Source organism: Hyperoodon ampullatus (genome assembly GCF_949752795.1).
Source record: "Hyperoodon ampullatus genome assembly, chromosome: X".
Lineage (NCBI taxonomy): Eukaryota > Metazoa > Chordata > Mammalia > Artiodactyla > Ziphiidae > Hyperoodon > Hyperoodon ampullatus.
The window spans coordinates 131,614,084-131,640,828 of record NC_136913.1 but is presented as its reverse complement, the minus strand read 5'-3'; the positions used below and the strand labels follow the sequence as shown (position 1 = coordinate 131,640,828).

The following is a 26,745-nucleotide window of genomic DNA, read 5'->3' as shown; positions in this document are numbered from 1 at the left end:
ATCCCCACCTACCCACCCACTCTTCCCCAGGGGGGACTCGGGGGAAGGGGAGGAGGCGGAGGAGGGGTGGGAGGCGGAGGGGGAGTGGGAGGCGGAGGAGGAGTGGGAGGCGGAGCCAGGGCGCGGGGCGCCCCACCCCGTTCTCGCCCCACGGTTGGGCCCCGCCCCCTCCCCGGACCACAGAGACGTGGGAGGACCGCGCGGGCTAGAGAAGCTGCACCTCGCCTTCCCGCCAAGGCCTCGCCCCGACTCCCCGTGCGCCCGAGGCGCAGCTTCTTCCCCAGTCCTGGGCGTCGGAGCCTCGGCTCGGGGGCGGGGCGGAAAACCGCCTTGGGCGGGGCCTCCGGGGCCTCGCGGCCGTTGGGGGCGGGGGCGGGACCCGGCGGGCGTTTCCGGTTCCGGCTGCGGGGAAGGGGCGGGGCCGAGGTTGAGGTGGGAGAGTTTGGCGGCGACGCGGCGTGCCGGCTGACTGTGGGGAACTCGGTGAGCGAGCCCGCCCGCGCTCCTGGCCGGGCTCCGGGGTCGCCGAGGTGCTCCGGCTCCTCGACGAGGGGGGAGCGGCGGGCAGCGCGGCGAGGCCCGGGGCGCGGGGCCAGTGCCGTGCCGGGAGTGCGAGGGCAGGGCCGGGTAGAGGGAAGTCTGGGCGGCGGCGGGTGGAGCCGTCTGCGGGGGCGGGGGCCGACGGCCAAGTCCATCCGGAGGAGCCGCCGGGGTGGGGCTTGGGAGGGCGTGCCGGGTCGGGGCCACGTCGGGGTGCCTCTGGAGCGGGGTGGACGCCGTGGCCGACCCGGGCGGCCGGGAGGGGCTCCTCCGGCTTTATGAGGAGACAGTCTTCTAGAAGTTTCTCTGGATGGGGCCGTGAGGTGCGGGGTCGAGACCCGCGTTTGCCCTTGGCCCCAACTCCCGTTCTCTAGAAGTCGCTCTCCGGGGCTTTCTGAGGTAACCCGAGCACTTCCGCCCCTTCGGAGGCGGACGCGGTGGTCGGGAGACCTTGGAGCCCCGCTCCTACCCCGGGAGGGGCCGCTGGTTCTCTGTGGGCCCCGATGGGAGGGCCGCGGGCGCCAGGGCCGCTTGGCTTCCCCGGGGGACGGGGGCGCCGCAGCTTCGGGAGAGAGCGCGAGGGCGTTACGGAGACGGGGGCTGGCGTGTGGGGGGCGGGAGCGTCTGGCGCAACGCGCCCCTCGGCGTGGCGGGCCCGGGCCCGCGGGGCTGCGAGGACGGTCTCCGGGCTCCACGAGTTTCCGGTTCCAGACGCTGCCCCGGTTCCGCAGGCGTGAGGAGCCTCCCGGACTCCACCGGGAAGGAATTGTCCGAAAGGGCGGTTCTGGGTGTGTTAGCGCCCAGACTGCCGGGGCTCGAGCCCGTGTCAGCCGGGCCTTGGAAGGCTCTGAGGTCGGATGCGGGGGCCGCCCAGCTGTCACGACTCCTGTTTTTTCTGTGCTCCGTCAGGAACAGGCTCACATCTCCCCGTTGGCAAGCTGCTAGCAGCACGATGAGTCTGCAGTGGACTGCAGTCGCCACCTTCCTCTACGCAGAGGTCTTCGTTGTGCTGCTTCTCTGCATTCCCTTCATTTCTCCCAAAAGGTATGGTCCGTGGAGCGGGCAGGCGAGCCAGGGAGAGTTGCTCCGCAGCTTATGCCTGCAGAGTTGGTGGGCCCTGGTATTGAGGCCAGATGGAAACAGGTAGAACCTGTCTGGGGTAGGGGTGGCAAGGGTTGTGTTGATTATCGCCAACCTTCCCCACAGTTCTGCTCTGTCACATCTTGCTGAGTTCCTTTCCTGTGCGCCCTGTCTTCTGGTCTTCAGAATGTTCTAGAGGGGAGAAGACCTAGTTATGGTTCTGGGAATGATGCCCTCCTGCCACCCCCCGGGGGCCCTGCCGTTCAGGGGATGGCGTTGTGGGATCTGCAAAACTTGCATCACAGGGTCACGTTGCCGTTGATTCGGTGACTTCTGTCCTCTTAACTAGTCTCACTGGCGTTGCGTAGTGCCCTCATGAGCATTACTCAGCCTATGAAGGCTGGAGCCATGTTTCTTTTCAATGAACAGAGGACCTGTAAAAAGTTAACTTGAAATAAATTTTAATTACATTTATTATGTGAGCACGTTTGCACTTAAATTGGGACATTACAGATAAGGCTGTCTTTTTACGGATATTTTTTTAAAGCTCTTTTTTTAATGAAAAAGTGTAGGCCCTGTTGTGATGTGATGGAAAGTGTACAACATTGCTTAAGGAATATTCTTGACAAAAGCGAGATCTGAGTCACCTCGTACAGTTCACAGGAAATGCAGAACACAGGCCCCCTTGGAGCTGCAATCTGGGAAGCTTTGTAGGACAAACAACCTGGTTTCTGCAAGCAGTAAACTGGGAAAGAAAAGAGGGCAAGGGAAGAGGGAGCTTATAGAATAAGAGAGACTTAAGATACTTATCAATTAAATGCAGAATCAGAATCTTGTCAGGATTCAAACGAACCAACTAAAAATAATTGTCTCAGTTGGACTTTGGAGTTCTGGCTCTGGAGTTCTGATGATGAGAGATTCTTGTTGATATTTTTGAGGTCTGGTGATGGCATCGTGATTAGTATTTTGGAAGGCTTTTCTCTGATAGAGCTGTATTCTGAAGTATTTATGGAGGGAAACGAAGAGAGGTCTGGGGTCTGCTTCATGGTAATGTAGGGTGCTGGGAGTCTAGGTGAACCACGATTGGTCACGGGGGAAAACAGTTTAAAGAAATGTGTACGTGGCAAGCATTTTGATTCTACAGAGGGGAAAGTAAGGTTCCCATTTCCCTACCCAGAGCCTACCAGTGTTTAAGATTGGTTTTCTAGAAATTTCTATACACGGACATGTATCTCTTTTTTCTTTTTAACACTCTTGAGTGGATGTCATAAATTGGAGAATTGCAAGCAGCTGAGGCTGAATCTGTATGGGATATTCAGCCGTTGGAGATGAGTGCAAAACTGTATTTCTGTTCTCAGGGCCCTGGATCCCAGGCGTGCGTTCTTTCTCTTCAGGCCTTAGCCTTTTTGTTTTCTTCACAGATGGCAGAAGATTTTCAAGTCCCGCCTCGTGGAGTTGGTCGTGAGCTATGGCAACACCTTCTTTGTGGTTCTCATTGTCATCCTTGTGCTGCTGGTCATTGGTGAGTGAGCTTAGGCTGAGGGCAGCTACCTGACCTAGACCCTTTGACGTACCCTCTGCTGCAAAGCCCTGTGCCATGTTCCATGAGCAGTGTACAGCTTTGGCTTCTCAGAGACAGACCACTGAAGTGTGCCTGTCTTTCTCTTGGGGGAAGAGGCTCCTTTCATCCACAAAGACGGTGATGCTGACTGCTGGCAGGGCCCTCACTTTGACCAGCAGCCTCTGTGTACCCGGTGATGACGACCTCATGTCTCAGGCAGCTCCTCACGTCCTTCCAGAGCTGAAACCAAGAGAAGCTAACTGGCTCATGCCGACCTTGGTCTAAGTAGCGCTGCTCCTTGGGCACTTAGCAGCGTCAGTCTCTCCCTCAGTGCCTGAAACAGGCCTCAAATAGGGGACTGAGCTACCAAGTAGATAGGGAGCCAAGCTGGGAAAGAAGCTGCCATGTCCTGAAGTATACGGGCGGCAAGAGGTCTGATAGCATATCTAGGGGGCAAATCCCAGACCTCTCTGGATCTGGGTCAGACTTCAGGTTCCTCGAAGTCCTTCCAGTTCTGAAGTTCTATAAACCCTGCATTGAGGTACACACCAGCAGGGGCTTGAAAGATGAACAGGGGTGGGGCCTGAGGCCAGGTGGTGGCGTGATTGTTTGGAGACCAGAGGAATCAGTATTGCTCTCATCTGTCTGTTAAATGTGCCTTTTGCTGCGGTAAGTGATCAATACGTCCCCCTGCTTGGTCTCCAAAGTATTGGCTCACCTCTGCCGTAGACAGTGGTCCTGTCTCCAAGGTGCGATGCCTGCTTAGACTCAGAGCACTTCTGTCTCCCTGAGTCCCCAGCAGAAATGTGGCAGGGGGTGGGAGGCCAGGGGGCCATAGTTCAGGGCAATGTGCAGGGCTCCACCCACCAGCAGCAGCATTAGGCGTGTCTCCTTCCTGATGTCTCGGGGCCTGATGGGATAGGTTCAGGCAGGACTGCCTCTGAACAGGTGAGGTGCAGCCTATCCATTCCCAGCCGTGGAGGGTGGGTGCCAGCTGCACACAGACCTCACTGTTCTTGAAATACTTGGTAAAGCCCCGGGAGGCAGCTCTTTCCAATCAGGGTTCTCTCCCTGAGCGGCCTCTGAGTACAGAACAGGTAGGGATTATGCGTGTCTTCCCCTGAGCAGGAGAAGCCAGTCTGCAGGGTTTTGGAATTGGGTGTGTGTGCTTTTGCTTTTGGGTGTGGGCTGGGGGCAAGAATTGGGGTGGGGAGGGACCGTGCTGAGGGTGTTCACTTGGGGCCTTGCCCCTCTGCAAACCAGACTCCACGAACTCTCCTAGTATGGCAGAGTGGGCCGGGGGGGGGCCCTTTGCAGAAGGCAGTAGTTGGCAAAGGTGCCATTCTTCTTTTTTGGGCATCAGGGAACTGCTTGGATGTTCTAGAGAGACATCCTGTTATGATGATAGGCTGCTTTCTATCCTAAGGGTAAGAAGCATCATCTAGAGAGGCCTACCTAAATAAGTTGTTAGCTAGTAGCAAATACTGATGACATAACATAACCAGCTAGAAGCTGCAGGCCTGGCTGGCCCCTAGCCATCACTGGGAGGGGCCTAGGGCACCTCTCACTGGGAGAGTGGGCTTAATGAGGGTCCAGGGTCAACTGCCCTGGGCTGGAGACCTGAGATAGAGGGCAGCACTCTGCTGCGTGACTTGGGCTAGTTTGGCCCAACGCTCCCATCCCTGGTCTGCTCTCTGCCATCAGCCAGAGGTGGTGGAGGTGCTGGGGTTTCTGGATGCAGAACACAGTGTAGGAAAACATGGTTTTTGTTAGTTTAAATCACAAAAATAACACATCTTTAAAAATTCACAAATTCAACCTAGAAAGTTAAAGTCCCCCATAATCCCATGTCTCACAGGTAAGTATTGTTAAAAGTTTATGGTATGCTTCCACAGGCATTTTCTATGCTGCCGTCTTTATTAAACTAGTACATACCGTTTTGGCTTGGATTCAGATCACAGTACACACTGTTTTGGGTTGTGCTTTTTCCACTTACTGTATCTTAGGCTTTTTTTCTTATAGCAGTCTCATTCTTCTTAAAGATTGGGTAGTATTTTATCATATCGTTATACTGTAATTCCTTCTTTATAGGCATCCTCATATCATTGCACTTATATGTAAATCTTTCTGTAGGGTAAATTCATAGAGGTGGAATGGATAAACCCAAGGGCATGAACATTTAAAATTTTATGTCTTAGTTTGGGCTGCTATAGACCATAGACCAAGTGGCTTAAACAAAAGACATTTACTTCTCAAAGTTCTGGAGGCAGCAAGTCCAAGATTAAGGTGCTGGCAGATTCAGTGTCTGGTGAGGGCTCTCTTCCTGGTTCATAGGTGGCTGTCTTCTTGCCATGTCCTCACATGGAAGAAGGGACAAGGGAGCTCTCTGGGGTCTATTTTATAAGGGCACTAATCCCATTCACGAGGGCCTCGCGCTCACTTCCCAAGGGCCCGTCTTCCTAATATCATCTGGTTGGGGGTTAGGATGCCAACTTAGGAATTTTGGGGGCCAGGAACACGCAGTCCATAAAAAACATTGTTGTCCTGGTTTATATCCCTGCTAACAGTGTTGAAAGAGGGCTTGCTTCATGGTACAGATGTAACACAAAAACACCAGTAAAGGAAGACAGATTTTTATAATGTAAGATCAGCTTAAAAAACAAGCAGTCTCAGACCAGAAATTAAGAACCAGACAATAGCCATACAGTGATACTTTGACCCTCTCCCATGGGGGTCCATTAAGAGCCCTCTTTAGGTAGGTCTTTACGTACTGACTTAAAAAGATGTCTCACATGTTCGCTTTGGCAGCACATATCCTAAAATTGGAAAGAGAGAGAGGTGATTAGCATGCCCCCTGCACAAGGATGGCACACAGATTCATGAAGCATTCCATGTTTTTTAGCACATTGTAGGGTATACAGAAGTACAAATAAAATGTTGTACACATGAAACTTATATAATGTTACAAATCAGTGTACCTCAAAAAAGATTTCAGGGTTGAGGGAGAAAAGTGGTAGGTATGGGATGGTTCCAGTTCTTTTTTTTTTTTTCCTTATTTTTTTTAACATCTTTATTGGAGTATAATTGCTTTACATTGTTATGTTAGTTTCTGCTGTATAACAAAGTGAATCAGCTATACGTACTCATATCCCCATATCCCCTCCCTCTTGCGTCTCCCTCCCACCCTCCCTATCACCCCCCGCCGCTATCCCGCCCCCTAGGTGGTCACAAAGCACCGAGCTGGTCTCCCTGTGCTATGCCGCTGCTTCCCACTAGCTGTCTGTTTTACTTTGGGTAGTGTGTATATGTCCATGCCACTCTCTCACTTCGTCCCAGCTTACCCTTCCCCCTCCCTGTGTGATGGTTCCATTTCTATTCCACAAACGCATAGATATGAATATACGGATGAACCAGAGCGCTGTGTGGCCAGCAGCAGCTCTCCAGAGCAGAGGCTGCACCATTCAGCAGGTGTTTGTGTGCCCCCTGTGCGCCTAGCACTATGCTAGGCCCTAGGGGTGTAATAGAAAAGATTTCTGCTCTCGTGGCGTTTTGTAGTCTAATTTGGGGGAGGTGGACAATAAACCTGTAATTGGGGTAATTTCAGATGTGTGTATTGCAAAGAGAATGACATCAGGTAATGGGACTGAAAATGACTGCTTTTTAGCTAAGCTGGCCACATGTAGCAGGTCCTGCTGGAGGTGATTATGTTATGGGATTCTTACTCCTTCTGCATTTCTGCTGTGTTTGAACCTTTGATGAGTGTGAATTTCTTTTGTAATCAGAATAAAACAGTTTAAATAATAAAATGGGTTATAAAGCTTAAAAATGAAAACCCTTGAATCTTTAGCAGGCATGCTTTAGGTCTTGACTCCTAGGCAGCTCATGCCTCCCTAGCGGGCATTTCCATAAACAGGAGTACCCCGGCTTATCAGTTGGATGGCCCATGGCCAGCCCAGTTTGAGATAAACAGAACCAAACATTGGGGGCACCATGGGAAAGGGGAGCTGCCTCTGTTGCTGGCGATGTCTCAGATTCGGTGAGCATCTTGACACGGAGAGCAAGCTCGTGGCCTGGGTAGAATGGGTCCAGGGGGTGACGTGAGAAAAGCTGGAGGAGAGAGTAGGTCCAAGGGCAGCACTTCTGACAAGGCATCTCCCAAGGTGTGTATAGAAGGGGGATAGCAGGGGAGACAGATTTGAGGGAAGCAAGGCTGCCCCAGCTCATGCCGCCTGTCTTACCTGGACAGGCCAGCCTAGTCTGAGCGGGAGCTAAATGCCCGTATTTCTTCTCTGCTCCGCCACAGATGCTGTTCGCGAGATTCGAAAGTATGATGACGTGACGGAGAAGGTGAACCTCCAGAACAACCCCGGGGCTGTGGAACACTTCCACATGAAGCTTTTCCGTGCCCAGAGGAACCTCTACATTGCTGGCTTTTCCTTGCTGCTGTCCTTGTGAGTGGGGAGGGGTGAGGGACTGTGAAGGGACCTGTGGGCTAGCCCATAACTTTGCCTCCTCAGTCTGTGGCCTTGAACTGGAGGCCCTTTCTGTGTTAGGGGAACCACACAGTTTCCCCAGAAGCCTCTGATTTTTCTCCTGACCTCCGGAAGCAGCATGGAGGGTGGGAGAGGGCTGACTAGAAGGTCAGAAGACCACGTTCTGGCTCTGCCGTAACCTGCAACACGTTCTTTTAGGACAAATGTCTTATCACCAGGTCGATTTCTGTACACAGTGAAGTAAATGACAGGCGTTACCCTCCTCTGGGGGAGGCTCTTTGGAGCCCAGCTTAAAAGGGACCAGTTGAGGGCTTCCCTGGTGGCGCAGTGGTTGAGAGTCCGCCTGCCGATGCAGGGGACATGGGTTCGTGACCCGGTCTGGGAAGATCCCACATGCCGCGGAGCGGCTGGGCCCGTGAGCCATGGCCGCTGAGCCTGCGCGTCCGGAGCCTGTGCTCTGCTACGGGACAGGCCACAATGGTAAGAGGCCCGTGTACCGCAAAAAAAAAAAAGAAAAAAAAAAAGGGACCAGTTGAACAGGGGCTTTTTGTGTATGGGGTCCTGTCCTGAGAAGAGTGGGCAGAAATGGCACGAAGGGGCTGAGACCGACCCTGTCCCTAGGGCCTTCCCAGATGTAGACCTGTCTGTCACAGGAGCTTGAGACCTATTGGAGCCTGGGGGCCAAGGGCTTCCGGAGTTATTGGGAAGAGCCTACAGTGAGGTTACTGAGAAGTAGGGTGAGTGTATGGATTCTTGGGCATTGGAATGACTGTCTGGGTTTCAGTTTTTCAGAAAAAAAAGTCAGTTGCTTAGCTGAGCCTGGCCTCTCTGGGTCAAACTTGGAAAGTGGCGGGTGGTGGAGCTGGAAAGGGCTTTTTAGGGGGATACATTTGATCACAGGAGTGATCTGCAAGGCTGCTGTCTTCCAACTTCTGAGAGTCAGGAACTGAGAAGGCTGGGAGGAGTGGGACACATACCTTAGGGTTTTAGGGTTTCAGGAAACTCCAAAAAAGAAGTATGATCTTGTGGACTGAGACTCTCCTGACTGCTCTGCTTTTGTGATCTCTTCCAGAAGGAGATTTCCAGGGCAGGTATTATCTGACCAGGCCAGGGGACAGTGGGTAGCCAGGTGTACCAGACGAGTGAGTGTGTGCTCAGCTCTGTCCTCTCTGCGACACTGTGAAGCGAGGTGTTCCAGCTTAATTCCTGCAGTTGACTTTAAAAAATTGACATATAGCACAAATCGGCATCTGGTTCTGTGAGTGTTTGACAAATGCAGAGTAGAATAACACCACCACCGTCAGGGTACAGAGCAGTTGGCAGTCTCCTAACCCAAACAGGTGAATTCAAAGAAGAGCAGTCCTCATAACTCCGCTATTCCCGAGGGGACGCGTGGAGGCTGAGAGAGGAGAGTGAGATTTGGGCCCATAGGTCCCGTGCTCCCTCGCAATCCCGCTCTGTGCTCTGTCGTGTCAGCTGCCTCCCTCACTTCGCTCTGACCTCTCCATTTGACAGGCGTGTAAGGAAGGCTTCATCAAATTCCCTTTAAAACATGTCGGACATAGTAACTTCTTGGGCCTCGTTGTTCCAGCAGCCATACATCTGTTGCCTGTCCATCTTAGCTTGCTGTGCCTGCCATACCCTCCCATGTCCCTGGCCGGTAGCTGATCAAAAAAAGGACGTGAGGTTGGTCTTGTGTGACTTCTTAGAAAAGGAAACAGTGACCCCAAGGATCAGTGTGGATTCATCAGTTGCCCACAAATGAGCTGTTTAATTGTTTCTAGAATTTTCTGAGATGATATACTCCTCCCTAGTCTAGGGGTCAGATCCTGTATGGTGGCTGTGGCCCTTGAGGAACTTCTCTATTTGCATTACATTAACCATCCAAGAAAAAAAGATTACCTGTGAATTCTCTGGCTGTCCAGTGGTTAGGACTCTGCGCTTTCACTGCCGAGGGCCTGGGTTCAATCCCTGGTCAGGGAACTAAGATTCCCACAAGCTGCGCAGCATGGCCAAAAAAAAAAAAAAAAAAAAGAAAGAAAAAAAAACCAAAAGCTTATCTTGAAGACTGGATGGCCTGGTGGCCTCGCCTGTGTGCGTGTGAGGTGTTTGGGTTCTGGTTCTGCTTGAAGTCAGTAAGGACTTTAATAATCCTTCATAATTCAGTGGGCCTTTATAAATGGAAAAGGGCAGCCCAAGAGAGATGGAGCAGCCTGAGTTGCACAGGTTGTAAGTGGCCAGCCCGAGCTCACGCCTAGTTCCGACCCTCTGTTCAGATGCCAGCTAGTTTGCATTAGAGTGAGCAATTAGTGCCAGATTGTTGGTGTATAGCCTGCCTCTGACCGTAGACTGGATAGTGGGCTGCTTTTTTCCCCTGGATTTTGGTAGGAAGGTGCCTGGATCAAGTACACGATCTGTACATCAGCCTTGTTAGTCTAAGTTTTAGGAGTCCAACGACTTTAATCTCTTAGTTCCATTTGTACATCTGAAGATTATTAAGTAGTCTGTTAGTATAAAACCTTTGGAGGAAGTTGAGGCTTTGAATAAACAAATAAGAAAATACATCCTCTAAAATGCTATCATAACCACTGTTGACACATAACGTTTGTTAAATATTTTTCTAGGCTTTTCTATGCCTAATAGCAGCTACCACTTGTTAAGCGTTCAGTGTGCCAAGCACACATTAATTTTTATAGTAGCTCTGCCAGGAAACAACTGAGGTTCAGAGACCCCAGTTCCCAGAACTAGTCATCAGCAGAGCTGAGAATTCAGACTTAAAGTGATGGGACCTCAGCAGCCACATGCTTCTTCAAAACAGGGTCAGGTTGTAACTACCACGTGGGAACATGGGTCTTCCACTGAGTTTGTCATTAACATTGTTCTAGGACAACCCATCTGTTGCCAGCATTCTTAGGTGTCTACCAATTCCCCACTGGTGAACATCAGACCGATCTCCCCATTTTTCTGATATCATAAACAGAGAAAACCCCTCTCAATTGTCACTTTGTGTGCCTCTCAGCTAGACTGCCTGGTACTCTTCAAAGTGTCTCTGCCCCCTTACTGTCTGTCTCTTTCTCATCCGTATTTGTGCAAGTCTCACTTGCAGGTACTGGCTCAGTCCCTGAACCCCCGTAGGCTGTTTGGGAAAGAGCACGTGGATCAGGGTGGATGGGTCAGGAGTGGCCAGAGACAGGGTGGAGGGTTTTGAATGCCAGTTTCCGAGTTTGTACCTGACCTCTGTGTGGTAGAGCACTGAGTTTTTCCAGTGGTGCTGCGCCATGCTCAGAGTTACGTGTTCATACTTGGCGCCTGGGATGGAGTAGAGCAGGAGAGCCTGCAAGCAGGGGGACCAAGTCAGAGGTCGCTGAACTGAGAGATGCTGGTGGCCTGAACCAGGTTTCAGAGGTGCTGGTGGAAGAAAGGGGAGGAACTAGTGGGGATGCCAAGCCTCTGAGGTTGAGGTGGTGGTGGTTCTCCTGTGGGCGCCCACAGAGTGGCAGCTGTGGCAGAACCCAGAGGAAGGCTGCACACCCACCCGTGTGGAAGGAAGGGAGCCGGTGAGGCCTGCTGGAAGGAACGAGGAAGCCGGGGGAGAGGAGGGGGATGACTTCACCGAGGGGTCGAGGAATGGGCAACTCGGAGGTGCTGGCCACTCCCTGGAAGTGAGATGGAGGGGAATGAAAGCAGATGCAGGGAGAGGCAAGACTGGGGAAGAGACAGCAGGTTAGTGGGTGAGGGGACCACAGAGAGAGAGAGCAATGCTCAGAAGAGAGGCTGGGGGTGGCGCTGGTTCCTCATGGGGCTGGGGTCAAGAGCACGTTGGGGGAGAATTCCCTAGCTGTCCAGTGGTTAGGACTCTACGCTTTCGCTGCTGAGGGCCCGGGTTCAATCCCTGATTGGGGAACTAAGATCCCACAGGCTGTGTGGGGCGGCCAAAAAAACACCTGGGGGGAGCCTTGAGCAGCCCTCATAATTGAAAACAGGGGCCCCAGGCTTAAAGGACGCATCACGTCCTTAAACAAGTCTGCATTTCCCTGCAACAGTCTGCTGGCGGGGGGCAGGGGGGCAGGGTCTGGGCTTTTGTCTTGCATCTGCTTCGTGGTTGCTCTGACTTGGGGCAGCTTGCTACCTTCCCAGGTCCTCACGCTCCTTTCTCTGTGGGCTGGGCCCCAAAGTCTGAGAACAGCTGTCTCTACTCAGAAGCCTGGGGGTGCTGTGCCTCTTTTGTTTTGTCCCATGTGATCCCCTGCTCCTGTGTTTTTTTTTTTAATTGCGGTAAAATGCATTAACATCAAACTGGCCATGTGAACCATTTTTAAGTGTAAGGCTCAGTAGTGTCGGGCCCGTGTGCACTGTTGTACAGGCAGCCTCCAGAACTCTTCATCTTCAAAACTGAAACTCTGTCCCCACTCCACAGCCAGGGATCTCACCTCCTGAGCCTCTCTTCCTCGTTACCCAGGGAAGTGCTGTCACAGTGGGGCTGCATCATCCCAAGTAGGCTTCCTGCCGCTGGCTTTGGCCTCCCAGCCTGTCCACCCTGCCCCAGCCAAGTGACCTTTCTGGCATGTGAAACCGACTCCACCACCCCCTGCTTCCAGTGCCTTCAGAGCACCTTTGGCATCAAGGCTTGAAACCTACATCCTGCAGCCCTCTGTAGTCTCTTCTTCGGCCTCCCCATGTCGTGAACCAGCCTCGTGGGTCCCCTTCCCTGAGTATTTCTGTGGCCTCTGCCTGGAACCCCCCAACTCTTGCCTGCCGGTCTAGCCAAGACCTCCTCTTCATGCTTATTTGGGCCTTCCCTCCTGATTCTGCCGTGCAAGGCCCGTGCTGTGCTGTGGGCTGGCCTACAGAGCTGTCCTCCAAGGGCCCCAGCAGCGTGTGAGGGGCAGCATGGGGACCTGGGCTTGCCTCCTTTAGTCTGGTTGGCTCTGTGCCACTTTCACCTTAGGGACTGAATGGAGTGTCCTGGGCAGACAGGGACAGCTTCAGGCCCATGTCCAGGTTGAACTCATCGAACTGCTGTGTCGAGTGTTTTAGGTTGGATGCCCAGCTCTTCAGGTCTCCTGAGCTCTGACAGCAGGAATGCCGGGGGGTGGGGGTGGTGCTCGTGAAGACACATGTCTGGGCGCCCCGAGGATGTGGATGTGGATGCCGTTGGTCCCAGCACTGTGTAGCGGGCCTCTGGTCTGTGATGGGTGTGGTGCAGGGCACCATTTAGTGTGGACCTGGGCAGCGCGGGCTCTGTCTCGCATGCTCTTGCTCATCCGTTGCCTTAGTGCCTACTTCCCTGCTCTGGGACCACCTCTGGTCGGCATCCCTCTGGAGCTACAGGTGTGGCTGCACAGCAGCTCTTGCTGGGCTGAGTTTTGCATGTTCTGAGAGCAGTGCTCTGTTTTCTCCGCCTTTGCTAAAATGTTACTGGTCAGGACCCAAGTAGTGGTCGTCATCCAGACCCAGGAAGGTCCACCCTTGTGCGTGAGGCCCCTCGATCTGTAGTGACCTGAACTTGGTCCACAGTTACCTCTTGTTTTCTGCCTACCTCTCTGGGGCTGGGTTGTGTCACTACAGTCAGTCCAGATGGAGCTGCCCGTGCTTTGCTACAAAGTTCCTCTGCTTAACGGCCAGTGACTTGGGGGCTGGGTTGTCTCTTGGAAGCTGATCGTGCCCTTTAAACTGCTGGTGGGGCGGAATCCATCCAGACCCTCTGGGGTGAGCGGGACGTTCTGCTCTGCTTTCTTTGCTTTTGGGTCAGCCCTGCTTGCTGCCGGCGTTCAGCTCTGCAGATAGTTGGTGCCCAGGCGGCTGCTGGGGCTTGTGTCGATGGCGAGACAAGCCAGAGGCACCGTGTCCACGGAGGCCACGTGGGCCCAGCAGGCGGGGATGAACGTCCAGCCTGGGCTCTGCCGCCTGCAGTGGCCACGGGGCGCTTTCTTCCCTTGCCAAGGGAGTATAACAGCCCATGGTGGTCCTGAGAGACAGATGGGTGTAGTGAGAGTGGACTTTGGAATTGGCTGGGTTTGGATTCTGGGTCTGTTACTGTCTAGCTGTGTGATCTCGGGTAAGTCACTTCACTCTCCGGAGCCTTTTTCCTTACCTGTTGCGCAGGGGTTGAGGATGCCTCTTTCGAACACTTGGTGTGAGGGTGGAGGTGACTTGGGTTATGTTCTCAGCATCATGCCTGGCACGTGGGGAGTGCTTAATAAACGGTAGTTGTTACCGGTATCACCCCAAGTAGTGAGAGAGTTTTGTGGGATTTTTCCCACTCGTGTGGTAGGCTGTGCTGGGCCTAGGTAGGGAGTTGAAGAGAAAGCTGGTGTTGGCCTTCAGGGGTCTTAACATTCCAGGCTGGGCACAGGGTGGGGAGAGTGGGGGCGGGAGAGCAGAGTGGGACAGAAGGACAGAGAGAACAGGTACTGCACCCAGAGCAGAGGGTGTGGGGAGGGCTGCCCCAGGGAGAGGCCAAATAAGGGTTGGAGGTGGCCAAGCCGAGGAATCCTCAGGGCCCTGGGCATCCGGTTCTCAGCACTGGAGGCAGCATAGAAGAGCCAACCCCCTGTGGTGTCACTCAGCTTCAACAGTGAGTGTCTCCCTGGCCAGTCTCGTTTGATTGCCCCCTTCCCCATTATTCTCTGGATTATTTTGAAACCAATCCCAAATATTATGTTTACAGGCAAAATAATATTTTGGATTATCGCTTTGAAAAGAGAGGGACTTTATTAAAAAATCATAAGCACGCTAGCATCTTGCTCATTACAAGAACCTTACAGTAACTCCCTAGTAACCAACTCAGTAGTGATTGCTCACGTTTCCCAGATTACTTTGCAGGTTTTGTTTATGCTTTTTTACTGTTTGTTTAAATCCGTGTCTAGATAAGGGAACCTAAGGGGTTTTTAAAATCTGGTGCTCGGGGCCTACCCAAAGATAAAGTGATTTAAGTGGAGGACTGACCTTAGAAGGCCAGGTAAAGGGATTTTTGACCTTTATTTCCTCTTAATCCAAGGGTCCATCCATCAGCTGCCATCATTTTCTTTTTCTTTTTTTCTAAAATTAATTAATTAATTAATTTTTGGCTGCGTTGGGTCTTCGTTGCTGCACGTGGGCTTTCTCTAGTTGCATCGAGCCGGGGCTACTCTTCGTTGCGGTGTGTGGGCTTCGCATTGCGGCGGCTTCTCTTGTTGCGGAGCACGGGCTCTAGGCGCACGGGCTTCAGTAGTTGTGGCTCGCGGGCTCTAGAGCGCAGGCTCAGTAGTTGTGGCGCACGGGTTTCGTTGCTCCGTGGCCTGTGGGATCTTCCCGGACCAGGGCTCGAACCTGTGTCCCCTGCATTGGCAGGCGGATTCTTAACCACTGCGCCACCAAGGAAGCCCTGCCATCATTTTCTAAGACTACAAATGCAGTAGTGCTTCACAGCTCAGCACTGGGTAAGAGCCTTTTTGATAAGTCCGTTGATTTCTAGTCCCCCCCCTCCCCCAGCCAAACTCACCCCAGCTACTAGTGTGCTGGTGTCTTGTGGATGCCGGGCCCAGGAGGGGGCTCTGATAAAGGGGGGACCGTGTTAATGCGGGGGGAGTTGCTACGAAGAGGCCACGGAAGACCATCTGACACACATCGGCTTCTTTTAAAGTATGGATTGTTTGCTCAGCTACTGGATTTTGGCCTAAGAATTCTCTTCATGCTCTAAAGGCAAATGGTGAATGACCTCTTTGGGGGCAGGGTGCCAAACTACAGGGGTTCAGTCTTCCTGATTCCAAGGTCATCGGAAGCCTGATGTTCCAGGAGGGCCCCTTCCTCTGAAGGCAGAGGGTAGGGGAAGCGGAGAGCAGGGCTGGAGATGGGAAGGGTGATTGGCTCCTCCAGCCCAGCGCCGTGTGACCAATTGCCTGCAGGCTGGAGACACTCTCGCTGTGAACAAATGGGACTGGTGTGACTGAGGAGCTGGATTTTTCATTTAACGTAATTTTAATTTATTTGAACTGAAAGGGCCTCTGGTGGCCTCTGTTATTTGGACGGCATAGCCAATGCCACCTCTCATTCTTTGCTTTGTTGGTTCCCCAGCCCGGGCCAGGCCTATTTCCTGGGCTTTTTCCACAGCACATCGCCATCGCCCGCTAGAGACACTGCCTTGTTGCCTTTGGACTGGAGTACCGCGTGGGGCACATCTGGGGGTCGACAGCTCCCTCCTTCCCATTCCCTCGAAGTAGCCAGGGGGCCACCAGCATATTTTAGCGCTGGAACATCTGCCTAGGTTGTCTGGCCTCTTTTGGTTGCTCTCTGTCCCCCAGTTTATACAGAATCCCTCTGCTCCCTGGTCTCAAGAAGGCAACGTGACAGGCTCGCTCCTGTTCGCTGGTTCTCTTCAGCTCCAGAGGGCCCCCCGCCCCCGCTCCCTCTAGCTGACCTTTCTGTCCCCAGGGTAGACAGGCACCACCTGGGCTTAAGCTGGAGTTGCTGCAGGGCCTTGGCCTTTCCTCGACCCTGGCCCCCTCCCATTTTGTCCGACCTCAAGGGTTAAGAGAAATGCGGAGCACGTGTGCTGAGATGTACTCCTGAGATGGACGGGGGCAGCCCTTGGAAGATTTTCCCTGGACCTTTCTGAGTAAACTCTCCTTCTTCCCATTCTGCTGCCTCCTTATTTTCATGACTCCAGACTCTGTAGGGTGAGAGTTTCCTGGGGCAGCTTCCACCCTGTTATTACCAGTCTGCTTTGTCCGACGTTTTTGCTGGGGCAGCACCTGGCTTTTGGCTCCTCGCCACGGTGGCCACCTCCCCACGCCGCCGCGCCGCCGCCTCCTCAGTGTTTTTTGCTGGCGAGCTGGGCCGAGTTCACCCGGAGTCCACCTGCCACCCTGTGGAGCGGCGCCAGAGGCAGAGCTGTAGTCGGCCTGGAGAGTCAACAGGTGGCGCTGTGACACCAGCTTCCCGCTTCCCCAGGGCAGCAGGGTGAGGGGAGTTGCCTGTCCACCTATCTCGCCGGGGCCCTGAGGGCTGAGTGACCCGAGGGCATGCCACCTGGGAGATGCCTGGTAAATGCTAGTGGGCAGGATTGGCAAGGGGGGGCCACAAGCATAGAATATTCCTTTTGGGACTTGGGAGGACCCTCCTCCTTGCTCTCGTCCCACTTCCTGTTAAGTCCAAGTCTGCCCACCCCGTTCGCCCACAGGAGGGAGACAGGATCAGTGTAAAGAACATGTGAAACCACGTCTCCATAGCTTGATATGGTTGGCTCTGTTTCTCCTGCCGATCCTTGTTTACTCAACCTTTTATAAAAGCATGAAAGCCCTACTCAGCGTCCAGAAACATCTTACCGAGAAAACCCAGTTGAATTGAGGTATTTGGGGATGACATTTGTCTGCCAAGGACACATCTGGATTCTCTTATGGTTCGTGCACTGACTTCTCTCTCATTCGCTGGGTGCATTTAACCTAGACCCTGGACCCTCTATCAGCCCTGAACCTTTGGGAAATCCCTTCGGCTTGTGGCTTCTCACCTGTTGTCCAGAAATGGCTTGGAATAGTTACCTGCATAACAGTACTTGGGCAGTCAAGCCGAGCTTGGTGGAGGATGGCCAGCAGGAGTGGGGACAGCAGTCCGTCAGCCTTCTCTCTAGGCTGACGTCTCTGGGCTGTTGAGATTTGGAGATGCTGAAGCTCAGCACCTTCCACCGTCTGCCCTGCTCTGTCCTGGGTCTTGGTGGAGGCTCAGAACACTGAGGGGACAGACACAAAAAGGGCACATTGATGTGCCTGGGAGAGGGTGGAGGCTCTCGGGGAGCGTTGGAGCTGGATCTTGGGTGAATCGGGGGCAGGCACAAGAGCATGGGGCCTAATGTGTGAGGGGCACCAAGAAGTTCTAGAAGGCCAGCTCCTGGGCAGGCCCTGTCGGCCGTGCTAGGGAATGCTGCTCTTGGCTTAGCCAGGGGCCCTGCAGGGGCGCCCTTTGGACTTGGGCCGGGGCACTGGGCTTTGCCCCCAGCTTTGGTGATGAGTGTTTTCCCAAGTGCCTATTCAGCTACCGCTGCAGTCACAAGCCTGGCTGGCTCATCAACACGGGTCTGACATGGCGCCTTCCTGCTGCTGTTTCTTGTCACCCTGTTGCTCAACTGACTGGCAAGCCCTGCCCATGTCTGCCTGTGTCCCCCTCTGTGTGGCTGGGCCTAGGGAAGGCTGAGTTCGGGGAGAGCCAGGGCCCCAGACTCACATTCTGTCCTGGCCTGAGGTGTGGCACCACACACATGGGGGACGGGGGGAGTCATCTGCAGGGTCCCTTCCCAGTGGACCAGGTTGGGGGGGTTAGAGATTGAAGGTGCATTCCCTGGTCTGAAGGCGTTTGTGGCTGGGCAGCCAGTTGAGGAGCAAGTGACAGTGTGATGTGGGGAGATGATTGGGAGGAGAAGAGAGCAAGAACTGTGCAACCAGATGAGGGGGCACAGGGGCTGCTGCGGGAACATGTGGAAGGGGGACCTGGGAGGTTCAGGAGAGGCTTTGAGGGGAGAGTGGTAATGGAGCTAGGTCTTTTTTTTTTTTTTAATTATTTATTTTGGCTGCATTGAGTCTATTGTTGCCGCACGTGGGCTTTTCTCTAGTTGCAGCGAGCGGGGGGCTACTCTTTGTTGCAGTGCGCAGGCTTCTTATTGCGGTGGCTTCTCTTGTTGCAGGGCACGGGCCCTAGGCGCGCGGGCTTCAGTAGTTGTGGCTCGCGGGCTTCAGTAGTTGTGGCTCGCGGGCTTCAGTAGTTGTGGCTCGTGGGCTTCAGTAGTTGTGGCTCGCGGGCTTCAGTAGTTGTGGCTCGCGGGCTTCAGTAGTTGTGGCGCACGGGCTTAGTTGCTCCACGGCACGTGGGATCTTCCTGGACCAGGGATCGAACCCACGTCCCCTGCACTGGCAGGCAGATTTTTTTTTAATGTCCCCTTTTTTATTTTTAAATTTTATTTATTTTTAATTTATTTTTGGCTGCATTGGGTCTTCATTGTTGAAGGCGGGCTTTCTCTAGTTGCGGTGAGCGGGCACTCCTCTTTGTTATGGTGCGCGGGCTTCTCATTGCGGTGGCTTCTCTTGTTGTGGAGCAGACGCTCTAGGCGCGTGGGCTTCAGTAGTTGTAGCACGTGGGCTCAGTAGTTGTGGCTCATGGGCTCTAGAGCACAGGCTCAGTAGTTGTGGCGCACAGGCTCAGTTGCTCCACGGTATGCAGGCTCTTCCCGGACCAGGGCTCGAACCCGTGTCCCCTGCATTGGCAGGTGGATCCTTAACCATTGCGCCACCAGGTAAGTCCCCTGGAGCTGGGTCTTGAGTCATCAGCGAGAGTTCTCAAAGAGAAGGGGAGACACCCCTGCAGACTGGTGGGCTGACGTGCAGTGACAGGAGACGAGGCAAGTGAGGACTGGCGTGTTCAAGAGCAGCCAGTGGTTTGGCGTTAGTAGAGCAGAGGGCCATGCGGGTGGTGAGGGGACAAGAGCCAGCTCGCAGAGGGCTGTGTGCCAGCCAGAACAGTGGGCGGGCGTCAGAGGGATGGAAGCAGAGTGACATGATCAGATTGTCTTGGAGAAAGATCACTGGCTTTCCTTGGGGGCATGGATTGCAAAGCTGTATGGTGGAGGGTAGGGAGGAGGCCGCTTAGGAGCTATTAAAGTCACCCAGGAAAGAAGCAGTGAGGCCACAGGGATGACTGGGGCCCAAGGTGGCGTGCAGGCCCAAGAGCTTGGGTAGCTCAGTGACGGCGTCCACCACAGCGCGGTGCAGGAGAGTTGGTCTGTCATGGATGGGCTGAGTCGGGCATGTCTCAGGGACACGCAGGAGCCACCGGTGAGTAGGCAGCTGGGTGTCAGGATCTGGCTGAGATAAATCCCTGCCGGGGGTGGGATTGGTGGGTGAGATAAATCCCTGCCGGGGGTGGGATTGGTGGGCGGTGAGGGTTGCTTGAGGCAAGGGTAAGGGAGAGTTCCAAGGGGGTGACCCGTCAGCTGTGCCAAGTGCTACAGAGCGGGTGCCCCAAGGACTCCATGGTGCTCCTTGGATTGGGTGGTTAGGGCACCGGTGATCATGCTGGTGGCGTGGCCAGGGCAGGATATAGGTTGGTGTCGGTTGAGGAATGGAGAAAGAGGGGAGGGGCTTGGGCTGGTGGGAGGCAGAGGCTTGAGGGGCGAGGTTCCTGGAGGGAGGAATTACCCAGAATCATCTGGGGCTGGGTTGGAGGAACAGGTCTAACAGGAAGGGAGAGGACGGGGTGGGGGGTGAATAGCGTGGATGGATGGTGTGAAAGACACGTGGTCGGGGAGGGGCATCTACCCTGGAGGCTCTTGCCCTGCACTGAGGGGGAGACCCTGAGGGCGGGTGGGGGGCTGAGCAGGTTGAGGCGGCGGGAGGCCCCCTGGACAGCTCTTGCGCTGGGTACCGCGTGTTTGCCCGGGCTCTTGTTGGCAACCCTGGTTCTCCATAAGTGGGGATGGGCTGGGACGGCACTGAGGAGAGCTTGGCCCCTGCTGTACTGCTGTGGTCTTCACTGCCACCACTATCCTGGGCTTGGCTTCCCTGGGTAACTGGGGCGACAGCTGTGGTCGCTCACAGTGCTGCTGGAGTCCCGCCGCGTGTCAGCGGCCTGCCCAGCCTCATCGGGGGGGCAGGCAAAGGGGGAGCGTCACCTTTGGGCTTGCCTGCTCCATCCATCTTTGCTGGCTGGGTCTGCCAGGTGGCACATGTGCCCTCCCCCCCAACCCAGTCTCCGGCTGGGAGGAGCAGCCTCCTCCACGTCACCAGGATCTGCTCAGAGCTGCCTGAGTGCCCTGTGCTTGCGAGCTTGGGGCTTAGTCAGACTTGCCTTTCTTTCTGGGCTCCCCCAGTGACTGCCACTCTGCCTGTGTGACTCAGGCATGTTGCTTCTCTCTGGCTCCTGGGGCACTCGGGAGCTCCCTCCACCTCCATGGCTTCAGCCCGGTGGGGGGCAGGATGGTGGGCAGTTGCGGCTGAGACAGGGAAACCTGAGCCCTGGGCCACGAGGTCTCGGTCGCTAATTTTAGAGAGCACATGTCACTGGAAACTCTCCCTTCCTGCCAGGAACCAGTAGCCTGGCTCTCCCCGTCCTGACAGGGGCCCCTGGAGCCGCTCCCTAAACCAGGAAGCGTGATGGGTGCCTCACAGCCCCTGCGAGCCGCTCCCCCTCAGGGCTCATTCCCAGCAGGGGCTCTGCCAGGGCCTGGCCAGGGAGAGCTGGGCGCCTTGTTTGCTCTCCCATCCCTCCCTAGTCCCCTCGTCCCCTTGGGCCTGATGAGCAGCAGGTGTCCACAAGGGGCCTGATGAGCAGCAGGTGTCCACAAGAGCCCTGCAAAGGCCAGAGAAGATGGCTCAGAGCAGGCGGCTTCGGCTGCTTTGTCTGCTCTGAGCGAGCACTTTGTTGTGGAAACAGCCTGGACATGCCAAGTCCTCCCCTCCCCTTGTCCCTGGGGCCTGCCCATTCTGCGCCCTCCTCGGGGCAGTGGCTGGCCACGCCCGTCCCAGGCATGTGGGAAGTGCCCCCGCCGCCCCCGACTCTGAGTCTTCCCGTCCTCTCTCCTGCCAGCTAACATCTCAGGGCAGGGTGGCTGTCGGGAAACAGAGTAGCGTGTGCTCAGCTGCCACGTGCTTGCCTCTCGTGGCTGCTCTGAACCTGAGATGTGTGCCTGGGCCCTGATTTTTCATTTTCTGTGCCCCCTCGCCCGGGGAAACCTCAAGGTGGTGATGTTTTCTAACAGGTGTGGTCTGGCAGCTGCCTGTAGACTGCATTTGGGAAGGGGGTGAGGAGAGAAGAGTTGTTTCCGTCTCTCTCATTTGGCCCGGCTAGTGGTTCCCTGGAAATCGAGAACATGTACTGGTTGGCAGCTCAGGCCTTGGGGTCAGACAGGCAGGAGTGCGGATTCCAGCCACATTTCATTTCTGGCTCTTGACCAACTGCTTCAGCATGCTGAGCCTCCATATCCCCTCTGTGAAACGGGCAGTAGTAGCAACTGTCTCACAAGGTGGGCTGGAGGATTCGGCCGGCCCTTTGGAAGCCCCCGCAGCACTGGCTGCTCTTGTGTGGTGTGTTTGTTTGTTTGTTTGTTTTGTTTTGCTGCATGGCGTGTGGGATCTTAGTTCCCCAACCAGGGATCAAATCCACGCCCCCTGCATTGGAAGCACAGAGTCTTAACCACTGGACCACCAGGGAAGTCCTGGGCTGCTCTTGTTTATCAAGGCGAGCCCAGCCTTGCAGCAAGGAAAGTGGCAGCATGGCTGCTTTGGCACATCTAGGCCCTGCCCTGTAAAGTGCCGGGTTCTAGGCCTTTAGGCTGTATCTAGGCGTGGCCCCTTGTGTCCTGTCAGGCTCCTGCTTCCTGTGCCTTCTGGGCTGGAGGAGAGCCCCAGGGCTGTGAGCAGCCTTTTGGGGGCACTAGTAATCATTCTGGTGGCAGAGGACAGCTCTTGCCTCCGTCTTTCCCCTCACGTTGCCGGTGTGTTTTGCTTTGCCTCCCTGGCAATCCAGAAGGACAGGTCTAGGCTGCAGGCAGGTGTGGGGTGGGAGCAAACAAAAGAAGTTCATGCTAGCCATCTTTCCCTCCTTCTTTTGCTCACTTCTCCCTTCTTTTTGTAAACAATTACAGCCTGCTTAGACGCCTGGTGACTCTTATCTCCCAGCAGGCCACGCTGCTGGCCTCCAATGAAGCCTTTAAAAAGCAGGCAGAGAGCGCTAGTGAAGCGGCCAAGAAGTACATGGAAGAGAATGAGCAGCTAAAGAAGGTGAGTTCGGCCTTCCCGACCCCCCCATGTGACATTCTTTATGGGCCACAGCAGCTGCCGTTAGCCTATCAGGCTGGGAAACGTGCGACACTGCTGTTGTGTGAAAAGCGGAGGAGTTGGGTGGAGGGACGAAGGGGGTGGGTACTGGAGGGGTCTGGGGGACGCGATGGGAAGGGGAGCGCCCTTGCTGCTCTCTTGCCTCTACCTACTGTGCATCCAGGTCAGACTCTTCCCTGATAAACTGACTCCCTAAGGAGCCGAGCCCTGTGCTGTGAACATTGGGCAAGTTAGCACAGAAGAACACAAGATAGGATAGGACCAATCTTGGTCCCCTGAGGATTGCTATCATCTGGGGACGAGGCGGGGCAGTCCTAGAAGGCTTGTCAGAGGGGGTGAGGTGTGAGCCAAGCTGGGAAGGAGACGGATGGACTTGGATTCATAGGCAGGATAGAGTTGGACGGGCAGGGGTGAGCTGGGGGCTCCTCAGCTGGAGTGAGCTGTGGAGCTTGGAGAGAGGAAGCGATGGCATTGGTCAGTTAGGGGTCACTGGCAGCAATCCCCAGATGACAGCAAATGGAGTCGTTGGATGGACTGGTCAACTTGGAGGAGCTGCCGAGAAAGGAGGCAGGGCTGGGGGCCAGGGCAGGCAGGGCGTGTGGCCTGGGAGCTGTAGCAGGTGGCCCTGCTGGCCCGGGCTTTGCCTGGTGGCTGGGAACAAGCAGTGGCCCAGTTCTGTGCTGACATTTCTGAAGGGGCAAGTGCCCAGGGCAGCTTGAGGAATCACAGCTCAGTGGGGAGGACGGAGCTGGACTCCTTCCCTCCCTCCCTCCTCCCTCCTCCCTCCTGAGTAACCCAGGCCCTTGGCACTGTTCCTAGGAAGCTGCCGGTGGAGTCAGGTTGGATGGCGGGGACGCTGAAGCGAAGGTGGAGGAAGAGAAGAGGAGCCTGAAGGCTGATCTGCAGAGGCTGAAGGACGAGCTGGCTGTCAACAAGCAAAGTGAGCACTGTCGTCGGGTTGCCCGCGGCCCCCAGAACTCGGGAGCCTCTGCTGGTGGCTGCCACACCTCTCTTGCCAAAGTATTAATAACAAACGCACACGCAGGCTCAGGAGCTGCGTGAAAGCAAACAAATGGCTCCCTGCTCGTCCAGCCCAAACACAGCCGGGCTCGGCCCCAGCCAGTGGGGCTTAGTGGTTTAGCAGTGCACTCAGGGTCCCACCAAGGAGGGCCCAGGAACCCCAGAGGTCCATGGGCTAACTCCAGAGCATCTCATCCAGTGCCAGGCATGGGGAGTGGCGCTCTGTGCCTTGTCACCAGCGGCCTGGTGGGTGGGGAAGGAAAGGCTGCATCAGAGCTGCTTGAGATGTTCCCATCTGCTCCCTTCCTGAAGGCCTCTCTCGACACACCTCTCATTCTCAGCTTTGAGGCTGGGGTTCTGCTCCCTGCCTCCTGCTCTCACCCCCAACCTTTTCAAAATGTTTGGCCCATGCTGTCAGCCCCCCTGCGGTCACCCCTGCTGAGAGCCATGCAGGGTCCCTCCATTAAAGGGGCTGGGGGGCGATCCTTGGTGTTCTCCTACTTGTCCCAACTTTGTTGGCCAGCCCTTCCCCACTTTTGGAGGCTTTCGAGGCAGCTGGCAGAGGAGCTTTTTGAGAGGAGTGGTCTCCCAGACATCCTCACTGGGGACAGATTTGGGGCAGCTGCATCTGCTGTCTACAGCAAATGGCGTTTTTCTCCCTAATCCTCATCTTTTAATTTTCCTTCCTTCACCACTTGCATCATCCCCAGAACTGGAAAAAGCTGAAAATGAGGCTCTGGCCATGCGGAAGCAGTCTGAGGGCCTGACCAAGGAGTATGACCGCCTGTTGGAGGAGCACGCGAAGTTGCAGGTCAGCATGCTCAGCTTGCTCTGTTGGAACCGAGCCCCCCCACCCCGCGCAGGCGCAGAGCAGGCCTCCCACTCTTAGCCTCAGGGCCAACGTGTCCCCTTCGAGAGGCCTCGGCAGCAAGCTGGCTGCTTTCTCTTCCAGCCCCCCTTTTTTCCTTTGTTGCTGCTGAGTCTGGGGCCAGCGTGGGCCCAACAGCCGGAACCCCTTCTGGAGCAGGAGGGGTGTGGCCTGGCAGATGGCAGCCACTTACTAAGGTCGCCTTTGGCAGTCAGGTCAGCCCTCTGCACTGTGGGCCTGCCCAGCCTCGTGCCCAGCATCGGTGCCCTTGAGAAGAGCTCCTTCCCTTACGTGTACCCCTGGTCCATGGTGTGGGGCCCCTGACTCTCATCCAGGTTTACTGAAGGGCCCCATCAAGTACCAGCCAGAGATGTGCAGGGGAAATTCCACTGCTGGCTGCTGGCCTTCCTTCTGTAGGGGCTGCGGGGTGATGTGAGGCCGAGAGCTGGAGACATCACAGCCAGCCCCCACCCAGTAGGTCCGAGTCACTGCTACCACCTCTGCCCGCAGGCCTCGTCTGAGTCCCCAGGCTACCTGTGTCTGGAAGCTCAGGTGGCCTGGAAATTGGGCATGAGGGCTAGGTAAACACCCCTAAGTTCTGATGATTTGATTCAGTGCTTGGCGGCCTGAGTTTGGGCACCGTGGAAGGTGGAGAAGGAGGGCCCAGCCCCAAAAGGGGGACCAACAGCTTCAGTGCAGGGCGGGCTCACTGGCAGGACCGGTGGAAGGTGTGCAGAGTTGGGAAGAGCCTGAATTGGAACTTGGAAGAGACTCAAGTTCGGAGGCTGCCGTGGGCACGAGGGTGGGTGTGAGTGAGGCCCCGGAGAAGGTGGTGCTGCGGGGTTGGGGCTCTGAGGAAAGAGCGACAGCAGAGGCTTGTCTCCCCTCGCCCCCTCGCCCCACGCCCCCGCCCGGCTGGAGTTAGGGTTACAGCCCTCGTGGAGTGGGGCCACTCCCACCCTGGCAGACTGTGAGGTGCTACTGGTGGGGGGGTCCCTTGCTCATCTGACCGCCTGGCATCTGGGGAAAGGGGCACCCCACCGGGCCTCTGGGGTGGAGGGGCTGGAAGGCGAAGGGGAGGAGTGTGCCTGCCAACCCACTGCTTTGCAATTTCTGTCCCCTTTGCAGGCGGAGGTAGATGGCCCCAAGGACAAGAAGGAGGAGTGAGGGCCCCTGCTCCCCGCCCGTGGCTGGCTGCTTCCTGAGAGCCCGGCCTCCCTCGGTACTTCGGCTCGCTCCCTTCCGCTTCCGTTCCCTCACGCCGCTTGCAGTTCCACGCTCTCCCAGTTCCACGCTCTCCCAGTTCCATGCTCTCCCAGTTCCACACTCTCCCAGCATTCTGTAGGGGACTCAGTTCCCACCCAGGATGAGTAAGGCTGTGGCAGGTTTTGCTTCCCGCTGGTTAAGCCCCTTCATGTTGCGTGTTGATGCTCTGGGCTCCAAGGCCCCTTTTCTCTGGTCCTGCAGGAGGGCAGGTGGAGCAGGAAGACTAGGGTTTCTCTTGGGGCAAAATAAACGTTGTTGTGTTGTGTCCGTGGTGCGTGCGTATAACTGAGGCCGCAGGGAGACCTGCTTCTGATCCCTCTCCCTGGAGTGGCTGGGAAGGTGGCGGCAGGCAGTGTGGACAGAGACCCCCGCTCCAGTCTTTGCCCTGGAGGCCTTCCAGACATTTTGTCTCCATTTGTTCAAACCCCTAAAGGCTCCCTCATCCCAGGCTGGGCGCAGGCTCACACTTGCCCTCTCTGCCCCTCTGCCTCCTGCTCCCCAGGCCAGGCCCCGCTTTATGGCCACGTGGAGCGTGTCCGTCCTGTCGGTCTTCCTGGGGGTTGGCTGCTGGGCCCGGGGAAGCTTGGGAGGCAAGGTAAACCGCTGGGGCTTCCGGGTGGCAGACTCGCCTGCCTCCTCTGGGTCCTGTTCATCACATTTAGGACAGATAGAGCATGGCAGAGTGCCACCAGTCACTCCCTGCCCCACCCCCTCCCAAAGGTTTGCAGGATGACCTCTGACTAATGCTGGCGAGAGAGGAGACTTGCCCTTGGCAGTGACCTGCGACCAGGGCAGAGCAAGGCAGTGGGGAGGGCCTCCGGGCGGGTAAAGTGCTCCTCTGACACCTGCGGCCCATGAACATGTTGGTGCACCGCCCTGATCGGACAGCCTGCTCAGCCTGCTCTGGCAGCGGGCTTCCCCTTGGCGGCCCCCTGGGCTGGCTTTGGCAGGTGGCCGCCATTGGGCAGGCCCTAGTGCTCATCCTCCGCTGGCCCTGAGGGCTGGGCGAGGGGAATTGGGGTAAGGTCGGAGGTGTTTTCTCTTGGAATTAAGGGGCCCCTGAAGATGTTGGTGCTGACACCCAGCCTCGCGCACCTGCTCCTCCTGCCAGGCTCAGGC

The 26,745-nt window shown here is 55.6% G+C and overlaps 1 protein-coding gene across 3 annotated transcripts; it reads left to right on the top strand.

Moving 5' to 3' along the window:
• Window positions 1-466: 466 nt before the first annotated feature.
• BCAP31 (B cell receptor associated protein 31) lies at window positions 467-25,893 on the top strand (the record flags this gene model as incomplete). 3 transcript variants are annotated; one of them, XM_079727731.1, is made up of 8 exons in its annotated part: window positions 467-483; window positions 1,450-1,584; window positions 3,042-3,142; window positions 7,485-7,632; window positions 22,280-22,415; window positions 23,292-23,412; window positions 24,203-24,303; window positions 25,489-25,893. In XM_079727731.1, exons 2-8 carry the CDS (start codon window positions 1,493-1,495, stop codon window positions 25,525-25,527), a joined length of 738 nt encoding a protein of 245 aa, XP_079583857.1. In that variant the 5' UTR covers window positions 467-483; window positions 1,450-1,492. The 3 variants fall into 3 exon arrangements, with proteins under 3 accessions (XP_079583857.1, XP_079583858.1, XP_079583856.1); XM_079727730.1 differs by lacking the exon at window positions 467-483 and adding an exon at window positions 770-939; XM_079727732.1 differs by lacking the exons at window positions 467-483; window positions 22,280-22,415; window positions 23,292-23,412; window positions 24,203-24,303; window positions 25,489-25,893 and adding an exon at window positions 749-939 and having other exon boundaries at window positions 7,485-7,636.
• Window positions 25,894-26,745: the final 852 nt, after the last annotated feature.